This window comes from Lytechinus variegatus, chromosome 2 (assembly GCF_018143015.1).
Source record: "Lytechinus variegatus isolate NC3 chromosome 2, Lvar_3.0, whole genome shotgun sequence".
NCBI classification, from domain to species: Eukaryota; Metazoa; Echinodermata; class Echinoidea; order Temnopleuroida; family Toxopneustidae; genus Lytechinus; species Lytechinus variegatus.
Window position 1 is genome coordinate 55397096 of NC_054741.1, and position 13447 is coordinate 55410542.

General features: G+C 35.5%; 1 protein-coding gene across 1 annotated transcript; it reads left to right on the plus strand.

Annotated features, from left to right (window-relative positions):
• Positions 1 to 1881: 1881 nt before the first annotated feature.
• On the plus strand, positions 1882 to 12772 carry LOC121408405 (uronyl 2-sulfotransferase-like). Its single transcript, XM_041599876.1, has 8 exons — positions 1882 to 2232; positions 3577 to 3851; positions 5337 to 5480; positions 7818 to 7900; positions 8459 to 8609; positions 10807 to 10907; positions 11727 to 11884; positions 12501 to 12772. The coding sequence occupies exons 1-8, from the start codon at positions 2103 to 2105 to the stop codon at positions 12671 to 12673; spliced, it is 1215 nt and encodes a 404-aa protein (XP_041455810.1). The 5' UTR covers positions 1882 to 2102; the 3' UTR covers positions 12674 to 12772.
• The last annotated feature ends 675 nt before the right edge of the window (positions 12773 to 13447 follow it).

Below are 13447 nucleotides of genomic sequence, written 5' to 3' on the forward strand. Positions count from 1 at the left end.
CCTGTTATCGCGAAATGTTTTATTTTTTAGTCGACTTGGCAAGATTATGAAGCTTGAAACTGTCTGGGAACTGACTTATTTCCAAAGCTAAGCCCGGAGAAAATATCATGAGCATTTTAAATACTTATTCTGAATTTAAAAAATGAAATAGATCATTGGCTGTCTTAAACAGCTTTGGTGTGGTCAACAACAACGATTGCGGAAGAAAGAAATGTGAATTTTAAATGGGATCGCCCTACTTCTGTCAATAATTTCGTTCTCTTGATTGTTGATTCTTGATCGAAGTTATGTAAGAGACCTTAGGCAGAAGTGTTCCAAGTTGTGCCTTTTCTGGATGACTTCAGTAAGTTCAGTAAGGTCAACATTTCAATAATGGGATCGAGACAGACAGACAGGGTCGGGTCACATGGGTAATAGGGTTTATTGTGGAGAATCATTCGAACATATCGGGACACATTACTAATTACAGTGGCAAACTTACGCAAAATAGCTTTGGAAACCTACAATTGATTCGCACAGTGTCAGTCAAATATTTTATGGGCCAATCTCGGTAAAGAAGAAAGAAAAGTACGAGAGACATGGTCATTGGACATGGTGACGTTATAAAAGTATAGGTGGGTGAATATATAGTGAAGAGAGAGAGTGAGAGAAAGAGATGTAGAAAGTGAAAACATATCATATACATATATATGCTGAAAAATTGGTGAACCCACAAGAAAATTAAAATTATATGAAGTGTTCACGTTCTGCCATGTTTTAGAAATTTGATTATGAAGTCAGGTGATACGATATTACATTCAGTAGCCTATAGTTTGCTTCTCTGGGCTCGCCGAGTATGTTTAACACTCGGCATGAAGAAGTGAATTTTATGGCGATGTTCACTAATTTTTGAGCAGTCGAATAAGAGGTGAAGTTTTATTAGCACATATTTGGGTCGGTGAATAAAGCGGGAAAGAGGAGAGAGATGAAGAAGATGGAAACTTTATTAAGAGGAGAGAAAGGGTATAAAAGAGAGAAGAAGAGACATAAAGAGGAGAGGAGTATAATCTTGTTAAATGTCAAGTCTATCCCAGAAAATTGTGGATATGAATCAATAGAGAAAATTCAAATAGGCATAAAGATGAAAATTTCACTAAAATCGGATGTAAAATAAGAAAGTTATTACATTTTTAAATTTCGCTTATATTATTTATTGTTTGAATCATACAATATTCCCATTTTTACAGATTTGAAAATAAGGACCCATTTGACTTAACCATAAACTGTCAAAATAATTCCACATGTTCAGAGAGGAATGATATTCTGTTTCTCATGACAATAAGGAGAAAATTAGAATTTTCCATATTTTATATAAAATAAAAAAGAAATAGTGAGTGGAAGACTAGGATGTGCATTAAAAAATTGTGACATTAAGCGAATTAAAATGTCATAACTTTCTTATTTTACATCCGATTTTGATGAAATTTTCACTGTCGGATTTTCCTCTTTTATTCAAATCAATGTTTGTTGGGGTATACTTGTCCTTTAAGAAGTGCAGGTTGGTGAGGGGTGGGGAAATGATTAAACATAGGCAGGGCAACCCCAAACAGCGTCATTCCTCAATGTTAATATCTGTAAACATATTGATCACTGTTCAATTACACACCCATTTTAAGTTTTTTTCCCCTCTCTTTCATTGTGGCGCCTCGTATTGTTACGTCATCACTCTCAGAAGCACCCACACACTGAACCACCGAAAGTAAAACCTCTCAACTACTTAGTCCTTTGTATTGTCTATGGTCTTTGTGTACTCAAAAGACTTGAGGTTACTCTGTGAGAGAGGGATGTACCTACGATAAATGCCTTTATACATAACACTGGATCTTACAAAGAACTTTTGTTCGATCAGTTGCATAATAAAGAAGGCATTGATTTGGTACATAACGTGTACAACTTGAAAGGAAGCAGAGATAATTTTATACTGTAGACCCTACAGGTGGTTGCAAAAAAATGGCGTGGATCACATTTTAACCAGGATCAGAGGCACCACATCTGTGACATGGTTGGCTCCTCAAAAACAGTCTTTAAGAATAAATGAGAGTTCTGGTAGAAGTGGGTAAAATATGGCGGCGGGAATGTACAAATTCCGAATCGCCTTGTTGCTGCTCGCGTCCTGTTCAGCGGTGTACTTTGTTATCGGGCCAATGGCGTGGACTAGAAAAGAAAAGAGTCAGACTGAAATAACGAATAAAGGTAAGATGATAAATTATCATTCTTCCCCTTTCAACTCCTTGAATAGTTACTCGAGATCACACAGTTTTCAAAACAACATCTATGCTTCGTTGGCATAAATACACCTCTTAACATGACAATTTAGTTATTCCCCCCCCCCCCAGTTTGTGTTGAGTCTAACCACGAAAGTGACAAATTTTACTGAGATTTGAGGTCCGGTGCATATCAATTCTTTTATTTTTAGTGGATATGCAAGTGGGCTACCGTTAATAATCTGAATCAAGTCTTGGTTTTAAATCCAGTAGGCAGCGTGTTTTATAAATTCCTGTGAAGTTTTCCATCAAGCACTTGTGTATAGAAGGGGGGCTGGCACGTACCTACGGGGGGCAGAGGGGCAGACTGCCCCCCTGATGAGTCACAACCCATGCAAGGGATGTATCCCTGCCCCCCCCCCCCCTGACGAGTCACAACTGATCCCTGGCCCGCTCCTTTGAACTTGAAGACCCTTTTTTAATTCGAGCAATATGAAGTTACAAATTAGATGATTATCATAATTGGGTACAATAACTAATGAAAACCTTCTCCTAGTCCCTCTTTGTTGAAGGACAAAAATTAAATACATAAACCTAGTACATGTATAACTTAAATCCTTCATTTACGCAATGAAAACTGTACACGATACCTTGGAACAACCCGCATAAATGAATTCCTGAAACAAAAAATTGCATTACATTATTCTATTATGTCTTTGTGCAGGCATAATTCTCCCATTACATTACTCAGTATGTGTAAGGCCACAATAAAATTATGCATGATTCATAAATTTCGGAACATAAATACAACTGAAATTTCTGAAGTCAAACCTGTCTTCTCGAGATCTCCTGTCAATGACAATGATATCCTGTCTTTCGTGGCCACAAAAATAACTCAAATTTGAGAGGAATATATGTGTGTGTGTGTTAAATCTCCTGTTTTATAGAGGTCGCCTATGTTTTCTTACGTTGGGTCGCCTGTGTATCAGATGTATTTTCTCTAAACATGCTGAATGATAACTATTCCCTACTTTTTTTTTAATTCACATTTCAAAAAACAAACAAACAATTAAGCACACGTTTGTATCGATAATCGATGATACATAAAGCATTTTCATTTGTCCGATGCAAGATAATAGAGCAATGTGTATAATAATTCCTGGGTATCGTCGGGAATCGAACCCCGGACTTTCGTTGTGTAGCCGAGCGCCTTAGACCACTGGGTCACGGCATCTCGCCTCTGTTACTTTATATAGAGCGATAATTATTACATGGCATATCACGTCTCATGTCGTCTTAATTTATTTGATTGTTGATCATTTTCTTATTGCAGATACACGGGCAAAACCTCAGAGTATAACATACGTAAAGAAAGTATTACAAGCACCAGGGCAAGCCTTACAACTCACTCAAAGAGAAATGAATCATATAAAACGATTGCCAGTACGACCTCCGATAGACCTGGCTTTAAATCCAGTCGTCGCGGTGGACGTGGTCGAGACGGACAATGATCGTGCTAAGAGTGGATTGATATATGATTGTGACGACGATTTCCGAGATATTGTGGAAAGCAGGCATTCTGTCAATGGAAAGCCAGTATATGATAAGGTAAGTGAAATAATTACATTTTTCAATTGGCAGTATACATGCAAACATGCACCAAACTAAAGTGCATTTTGAAGACACCAGTTTATATACAACGTGCACACACACGCATCCGCCCCCTATACATATAATTTCATAATTTTATTTATATGATATTGTGAGACTTTATCAATTACCTAAATTTCTTTAACATTAAAATCTTCCCCAGAACAAGCAAGAGAAAAGAATCTTAATGATTATAAATGATTATAATGATTACCTCAAAGCAGTAGCGTACCTGGGATTTTCCACAGGGGGGGGGGCAAAATCGTCCGCCAAATTTGACTAGAAAAAAAAGGTTTTCAACCACAAATAAAGGATTTCGTACCAGAAAAAAAAATGACAAGCAAAAAAAAAGTCTTCAACTTCTCGTCGGGGGGGGGGGGGGGGGGGCAGAACGTCCCTTGCATTGGTTGTGACTCTTCAGGGGGGGGGGCAGTCTGCCCCCTATACGCTAGTGCCTCAAGATGAATTTAAGAAGCTGAAAGTTTTATTCTAGTGTGACAATTTGTACTAATTACAATAAAACCAATTTCTGTCCATCTCTTGGAAACCAGGAAATTGCAACTTTAAACACGATCTTTCATTGTTGGTTTTATTTATAAAAAAACGATTCAATCTGTTATATCGTTTGCATCTGTCTAGGGGATGCCACACATCTTAAATCATGACAGGAAGAATCTAATTCTTGATATTTGAAAAAAAAATCAAATGCATGATATCAGGTATTCCATTTTCATAAATTTTATCGAGTTCTAATGTTAAGTTATTAACAAATGACATTTCATAATAATCAAAAAGCGTCCGATAAGCCGTTTCATGAAACACTTCCCTTGACTCTGTAGTAGATTTATTAAAGCGGGACTGAACTGTGTGTGGTCTCTCATTAACTACGTGTCATAAATACATAGTCTTAAAATATACGTTTTCAGATATCTACTAATACTACAGAGAATAAATTGACCCATAATTGTATTTGTATAGAGAAAATAAAATGTTTTGAGAGGAAAGGTGATTGTTTTGCTGCTTGTTCACATAATTATTGCGGTATAAATGTGTTTAGTAGTTAATTAACATGTTATCATTCAAGTGGGTCTATATTACTAGACTACACTAGCATTATGGGTAAGGAAACTGGCCTGATGGGTGCTTCATAAAGCTGTTCGTAAGTTAAGAGCGATTTTAAGAACGACTGGTGATCCTTTTTTGTGGTACATAGTATATTCATTGGCGATGGTTTAGCGCGGTAAGAAAGGTACACTATATAGTCATCCTTAAAGTCGCTCTTAACTTACGAACAGCTTTATGAAACGGCCCCCAGGTATGAGTAGTTGAGGACTCGAGATGGCACAATTGGTTCGTATCTGCACCTGGGATGTGGTCCTGTAAGAAAATTGACTTGTGGTGTTATTACTATTTTTTAAAAAAAATCTCTTTTATTTTAACCAGAATAAGACTGTGATGTACATAAGCATGCCAAAGTGTGGAAGCAGAACATTTGTATGGACAGCCATGAGACTCCGGGATATCCATCATTTTGGGTCAACGGTTAATCTCGAATACATGCTGGGGGATAATCCGCCTTTAAAAATTGTAAGAGCAATTTCCTTTTTTTATTATAAAGTAATAATGATAATAATATAATAATATAGGGTATTTATACTGCGCACATATCCACCTTGTTAGGTGCTCAAGGTGCTCCTATATTACCCGGCTAAGCTAGGCGTTCACCACAGCGCACTCAGCTAGGAATTACTTCCTACCGGTACCCATTTACCTCACCTGGGTTGAGTGCAGCACACTGTGGATCAGTTTCTTGCTGAAGGAAATTACGCCATGACTGGGATTCGAACCCACGACCCTCTGTTTCAAAGTCCGAAGACTACTCCACTGGGCCACAAAGTGATCAAAGATAAACTGATGAACAGATCAGATTATTTCAATGAGGCTTGTGTTCCTGAATATGATTTTAGATCAAATATTGACAGATACCGCTATTAATGATTATGGTTTCCGTCACTCCGTAACATCGGTGATTTATATATGCAGTGTTGAATTAGGCCTTTTTAATTAAGCGAATGCCAATTTATGGATGCCATATTATTAGTCTTTGAAATTCTATCTGTAAAATGAAAATGATAAGCTTGTTTGTCACATTTAAACATTTCTAGATTTAATTGACTAGCAATGAGGCATGGACGAATTTCAATGTCATCTTATCTTCATGTCACACCTTGGCGTTTTAGACAGCGTATGCCCGACGTATCAAAATTTCTCTAAAACGTCGGCATACGCTGAACTTTGATTTTTTTTCAACTCTGGGCGTATATACTTAGCGTATTCATAACGAGTTGGACGTATACATAACGTATTAGTAACTTATATCGAACGCTTCGTTAACTTATAAGTAACGTATTCCAACGAATGCGTAGCGTATTGCTGGCGTACACAACTTATGCCCTACGATAGCCTAACTTACGCATAGCGCGCGGCAGCGTATCGCTGACGAACACGTGTCTCTCCCCTAAGAGATCAGTGGTCGTAGCCTATAAAAAGGCTGCAGCTCGACCATTGGCGGCGGAAGCCAAAAAATTTAGGGGGTGTCCACCTGATTTTTTGGGATGGACACAGGTAAAAAATTGGACAAGCGCCCTGAAATGTTAGGACGTTCCTTGCCCAAAATTTTTGACAAGCAAAAAAAAAAAAAAAAAAAAAAAAAGGTCATCAACCTCAATTTTAGGGGGGGACAACACACGTTTCAGGTGGGGTCCATGTGAATTTAGGGGGGGACGCAGGAAAAAAAATTGACAAGCAAAAAAAAAAAAAAAAGGTTATCAGAAAAAAATTTAGGGGGGACACGTCCCCCCCGTCCCCCCCGCTTCCGCCGCCTATGAGCTCGACTATTCAAATCATAACCGCACGATACATCACCGTATCAACACCACCGCCATGCCGAAGAAAACTCCTGTGAACCCCACCTTTATATACCAATTCCTATAAACGTTGTCAATACGCCATTATACGGTAGCTGTAAGTTATAAACACGTTCAGTAAGTTTTGTGGTTGTCCGGAGCACGTCTTCATACGTCAATATACGTTGGAGTTAAGTTACACATACGTTCAAAGCACGTTACTCATAGGTTAGAAGTAAGTTTTAGGGTACGCTGGACATTATCTCGACGTACATCGACTTATGAGTAACTTACGAGTAACGTGTGTCAACGTGTATCAACGATCGCGTAACTTGCCTACAACTTATGGCCCGCGTATGCGGGACGTATGAGCCATATGCTGGCATACGTCGAAAAATGTTGTGCTTGCACAAAATTTTTCGACGACCTCGCCTTATGACGACGTATACCAGCGTGTTTTAGCGTACTCTTAACGTATGCAAAACTTACCCGTAACGTATTCGACGTACGCCAGCGTATTCGCCAAATTCCTCATACGTCGGGTATACGCTGTCTAAAACGCCAAGGTGTGACAGCGCCATAAGGTTCATTTACACATTCATTAAAATGTAATCATTGCGATAAAAGACTTGTTATTCGGATCATAAGACACGCTTGTTATTTATGTGTGCGAATTTCAAAACATATATACAACAGATGTCAAACACAATTTATAATGGAAATTGTAGAATAACATATATATTTTTTACTTGTAGTCACCCAATCTGTCAGTTAATTTCGAAAATTACAAGATTCCTGATGCGAAAGACTGAAAATTGATCAAGACAAACTTACGCCATTCCTTCAAAAGACAAACTGAGTCCAATTATTTTTTTCAATTTTTTTAAAGAAATACTTTGGAGAGCGGTGACATAACGATTAAAATCTATGATTTTTAATTATACTTGCTCTCCAAATTTAATTTTGATAATCTTTCATGTATTTCACAGTTTCTCCGTTTTTATATGTTATTTTATAGAGAGATTTTATAGACGACAGAATAGAGGAATCGGAGAATGGAGCGATAATACATGGTCATTATCGCTTTATTGACATGTATGGGTAAGTGGATCTTCTAAATGTCTGTTTTCGAAATAATTATTATTATGAGTCAGAAACTATGGATTCAAACATAATACATTTACATAAATACAAACCGTGAAGGATTATCTGATTAGGGTAAACCTTGCATGTTTTTGTCTCGCCTGCAAAGCAGAGCGAGACTATAGGCGCCGTCAACACTGAATTCTTGGCCAAGGTAAAGTTTTTGAAGCATCGTCATACGTTAGATATTTTTGTGGGAACAGTTCATAAAACGTGTACATATTAAGGGTAATCAAGTATTACTGTTTCTTTGCACGAGGCTTAGGTCACATGACCAAGGTCAGTGAACATAATATTTTGTGTATTTGTTTTTATACTATTTCTTATTGTGACGTTTCGATTTATATTGAATCGTGTAATGTAGAAGAGACTGCCAGAGGCGTTTTACTTGTTTAAAAATAAAATTGGATCTTCCGGAAATACCAACTATACAAAAGATTCGTTTTTACTACAGTTTATCTCTCCCTTGTAGTATTTAGTACTATTTATTTTTTATTATCATTATCTCTGCTCTAGTTCTCCAAAGAAACCTATTTTAATGAGTATGCTCCGTGATCCAGTCAGCCGATTTGAATCTTATTTCTATTTTATGCGACACGGTGATAAGGATATGAGCAAAGAAGAACTTGTCAAACAATTAGGACCGAGAATGGCTCTACCAAACGAGGTAATGTTGATGGTACTTTAGGGTTCCTTTCACATCATATTGCGTCTGTTTTTTTAAATGTATTAATTCAGGTCAATAGGCCAAGATGATATTTTCGTTTTTTTAGCTCAACCGGCCCGAAGGGCCACATGAGCTTATGCCGTGTCCGATTTCAATTATTGTTTGCTTTATATGATAGCATTGAATGGAGGATTCAAAATTTCTACACAATTTTGAAACTCATTAAATATGCTAATTTATGTGCATTTTTCAAAATTCACATAAAATGCTTCTCCTTTGTTGACCGATTTTTTGTTTGTTTTTGCTTCCTTCTGGTAGAGCTTTATGAGCTTCACCAAACTTCTATCCAGAATTTTGAAATTTTGACGAAATTTTTTATGCTAATTCATTCGTATTTTTAAAATTTCAAATAAAATGCTTCTCCTTCTTTAATTGTTGACCGATTTTAATTCTTTTTCCTTCCATCTGTAGAACTTTATAAGGTTTACCAAACTTTGACACAGAATTTTGAAATTTTTAGTAGAAAATTATTTATGCTAATTTATTCATAAATCACAGAAAATGCCTCTTCTTTATTTGTTGACAGATTTTGATTTTTTTCCTTCCATCTCGTAGAGCTGCATGAGGTTCACCAAACTTGTACACAGAATTTTTAAATATTGACTAGAAAATTATTTATGCTAATTTATGCATATGCAAAATTTATTCATGACTCACAAAAAATGCCTTTTTTCCATTTGTCGATCAATTTCAATTTTGTTTACTTTATAATAAATTATGATAGCTCTAGTTAGGGATACAAAATTTCAACACAGAATTTTGAAACTCATTAAATATCCTAATTTATGTATAGTTTTCAAAACTCACAAAAAATACTTTTTTATTTTGTTGACTGATTTTATTAATATTTTTGTCCCATCTGAGAGCTACATGAGTTTCACCAAGGTTCTACACAAAATCTAGAAATTTTTACTAGAAATTTATTTATGCTAATTCATACGAAATTTATTCATAAATCACAAAAAATGCTTGTTTTATGTCATTTCCTCATCAATTTCAACACTGTTTCCACAATTTATGCCACCAATAGAACTCACTATGTACAGTGTCGACTTGGCTGAAATTAAGAATTGCGTTAAATTTCGTTACGAGATGCCGGATGAGCTCCGCATCATTAATGTGCTAGTTTAAGATTCTTAAATACGTACATAATTATGTAGCCTGCAAGGTAAGGAGAATCTTTATGGATTTTTTAAAACTGAATTTCATGAATTTTTACATGAAAACAGATTTAATGAATTAATGTATAAATAAATCTAAAGTGGAATGAATAGTATAATCAACATCGCACACAGTCGTGTTGATAAAACTGCTTTCATATCATTTTTTTTCAAATGATCTAAGCACGTATCGACAGGTATATACATACACTCACGCACCCGGGCATCCCATCCTTCACCACCCCCCCCCCACACACACACATACCATCCACAATATACACCAAGACCACCAGATATTGCCTGTATAGACACTCATAAACACACAAGATAGGGCCATAAAATTCATTCATTCATTTCGGTTTATTGTACACAATACTTCCTTGTTAAAACAGTTGGGAGACTGATACAAACAAAGATTACAATGTAAGCATAAAACCACATAAGTGAAATGAAATAGTCAAATTATATAAAGTAACAATTAATTAATTGATGTTGGTATATTGCACTTACAAGGTAATTCTAGATGAGAGCACGTTACAAAATTATTTCCAAAGATATTTATAAAAAACTATAATATGGTAATGATAACTGAAATACATGCACTAAATTCAATAAACAAATTTATAAGTTGTGGAGAAGGTTGAGATTGGGATATAGAATTAAATCGCAAAGTGGAAGGTTCACATTGAGAAATAAAAATGGAATTGTGTTTTTAAAATATAATTATGAGGCTAATGTAAAATATCTGACATACGGAAAATCAGGCATATATAGAGTACTGTAAATTTTATTATCATAGATTATACAGAAACAAGATGTATACAAGGAACCTAAATGTAAAAATGAACAAAACAAAAACAGTATGGTAACGCTATTAAACAGTAGTTGGGAATGTGCATCGTTAACAGTATGCTATTGTTCATTAATTTTTTTTTTCATTTTTCAATTTCTACACATTTGCTGTCTAATTGTTGCAGACATTAGATGACTGTATTGAGAAAGATAGAGGAGATTGTACATGGCCATTGTATCGTAATATGTACGTCACATCATTCTGCGGTTACGACGCAAGATGCAGGTAAAAAAAATTGGAACATCAATTTTGCTCTACTCATATAAATGTTAACGAAATTGTTTACAAGGATATAAGAATATTGCATTGTTATTTCATTATTTCCTCCGTTGTTACTTGAATTGTATATTTATCTATCATGACATGTTGCTTTCCATATATCAGGGTAAAAATATTTATTTTCAATGAATGCTAATGAGGTACTTCAATGTTACGAACCAATAATAACCCATGTTATGCTTGGTGTTATAAAGTTTCAATCAAGCACTAATTCAGTGTCTCTTAATAATCATAATAACGTTTTATTTACCACAGTGAAGATACGTTAGAACTGCCCCAGTCGTCCCTCCATAAAATAACATGTTATCATTTACTATCTTCAACCCGAAATGCTGAGCGCCGAGCAGCGAGGCAAAATGTCCGATGTTTATGAGCTCCCTGGTATCAATCGGCCGGGTTTGAACTCGAACCCACGATCTCCCGTTCATGAAAAGGGCCACAGCTCAAGGGACATCGCAATTCAGTAATGGTTTGATATAGGCTTACTGCATAAGGATATATATGTATTTTAAATTGCTTATTGACATTTTCGGCAATTACCTTTTACAAATAAAACAGAACAAAGGACAGAGAGGGCAGTAGATTTAAATTGAAAAAAAATGCACATGGTCCGTTTTCAAACCTTAGGACTGATCAGGCGCATATTTTTCTGTTAATCTCAACTTTCCCTCTTTGTTTTCCATAATTGTGTTCGAGAGCAACATAATGAACATCTGTCGTGAGCGTCGCATTAAATATATCCTTTTATTTTCTTTTGATATAAAGTCAATCCCCGTCCTTTGCTTTAGAGGAGGCAAAACGTAATGTCGACAAGTTTCTCGTAATTGGTGTGATGGAGGAATATGACCTCTCCATGGCTGTCTTCGAAAAACTACTTCCGGCGACATTTAGAGGAGCAGCGAAAATATATGGAGAGAACAAAGGTACGTGATTTTGACGTTGTGCTCTTGAAGCATAAGTAGTACAGGCGCTGGACATTCAGTATGCGATCGAAGATAAGAGAGAAAAATCATGACAAAAACTAAATATCGAAACTAAACGGTGGAACACTAACAGAAATTTGCAACATATCGTATTTTTTGCTTACCCTTTTCCCGGAATATGTTTTTGCATTTTCAGTATTTGATTCCTGAGTGTTTGAGGAAGTCTATGGTCAGACTTTTGTTGAGATGTCTTAAAGTAAGCCTATATCAGGAAAACAAATGACCACTGAAGACAGGTGACCTGATTTCAGAATAATATGTCAAGACCAGAGGTGTTTACTATTCATCCGCCAAACATGTTTTTTTTTCAGTAAACACGCAAAGTGTCAGAATAATCTTGACTTGAAAACATGTTTGAATTGATTCAAAATATAGTACATTCATTTAATAATTGTTGTTTGTTTTTCTCTCTGCTTCTTTCTCTTTATTCTTCCAATTTCTCTCTTTCTTCCATACATTTTTTTCGATTTGCAATTCTGTGGATTCTCTTTATTCTTCTTTCTCTATTTTTCTCTCCTTCTGTCTTCCACGTTTTGTATTTTTCTTTATATTCCAGATCAGTCGATAGACAAATCGAAAACAAACTTCAAGAAACCGACATCCCCGAAAACATACTCCATTTTAAAACAGCGAATGAAGTATGACTACGCATTTTACGACTACGTGAAAAAGAGATTACATAAAGTTGCTAATGAACTTGGTATCGGAAGTTGTTCTGGCCCATTATAGCAATGATTGAATAGTCATGAAATGTACATTAAGACGATAAACATTGCGACGGTTGGAATATTCGACGTCCAGACACGGAATGTTATGCATCTTTGACACCATTGGCACCTTTGCCTTTGAAGCCATTCTACTTCAAGCTCAAAACATGAGCTGTTATATTTGTCTCAAAACTGTAACAAATTCTGCTCATTTGTGTGTGTGTGTGTATATATATATATATATATATATATATATATATATATATATATATATATATATATATATACATGTATATTGATCATCTTTGAAATGAATAATAGCAACATTTGAATTTTCGAGAGAAATAGATAAGCCAATAAGATCTAAGCCATAAGTTGTAAAAAAAATATTTTCAATTGGTATTTAGCGATCCTGTTTGAAATTGTAAAATTCGCTTAGAATAGCATAATCATGGCCGTGAGATGAACTCCCTCCCCCCCAACTGACTTAATTAAACTTTGTTTGTATTTTTTTATAAGTATTAAAAACAAAATTATATTGAAATGTTCGAATGTTTCGACTCAATGAAATAAATTTTGAACGTACTCATATTATTTGAATTTCATTTACTTTATATAGTATTGTCAATTTCTATACCAATCTTGAATATAATGATATGAAGGTATAAAAAAAGTAGGCAAGTGTGATGGAGTTGGGGAGAGAGTGAAAGAGAGAGAGGGGGGAGGAGCAAATCGTTCCCTTTGAAGAAAAAAAAGATAACCGTCTTCCGAGAAGAAAATTATTTCCTTTTAAACA

What these genes read in the sequence shown, in the direction of transcription:
- LOC121408405 (XM_041599876.1), top strand. Translation starts at nt 2,103, where the DNA reads ATGGCGGCGGGAATGTACAAATTCCGAATCGCCTTGTTGCTGCTCGCG. An exon ending in GACTGAAATAACGAATAAAG is followed by an intron (nt 2,233 to 3,576) that starts GTAAGATGATAA and finishes TTCTTATTGCAG; the next exon opens with ATACACGGGCAAAACCTCAG. An exon ending in GAATGGCTCTACCAAACGAG is followed by an intron (nt 8,610 to 10,806) that starts GTAATGTTGATG and finishes TAATTGTTGCAG; the next exon opens with ACATTAGATGACTGTATTGA.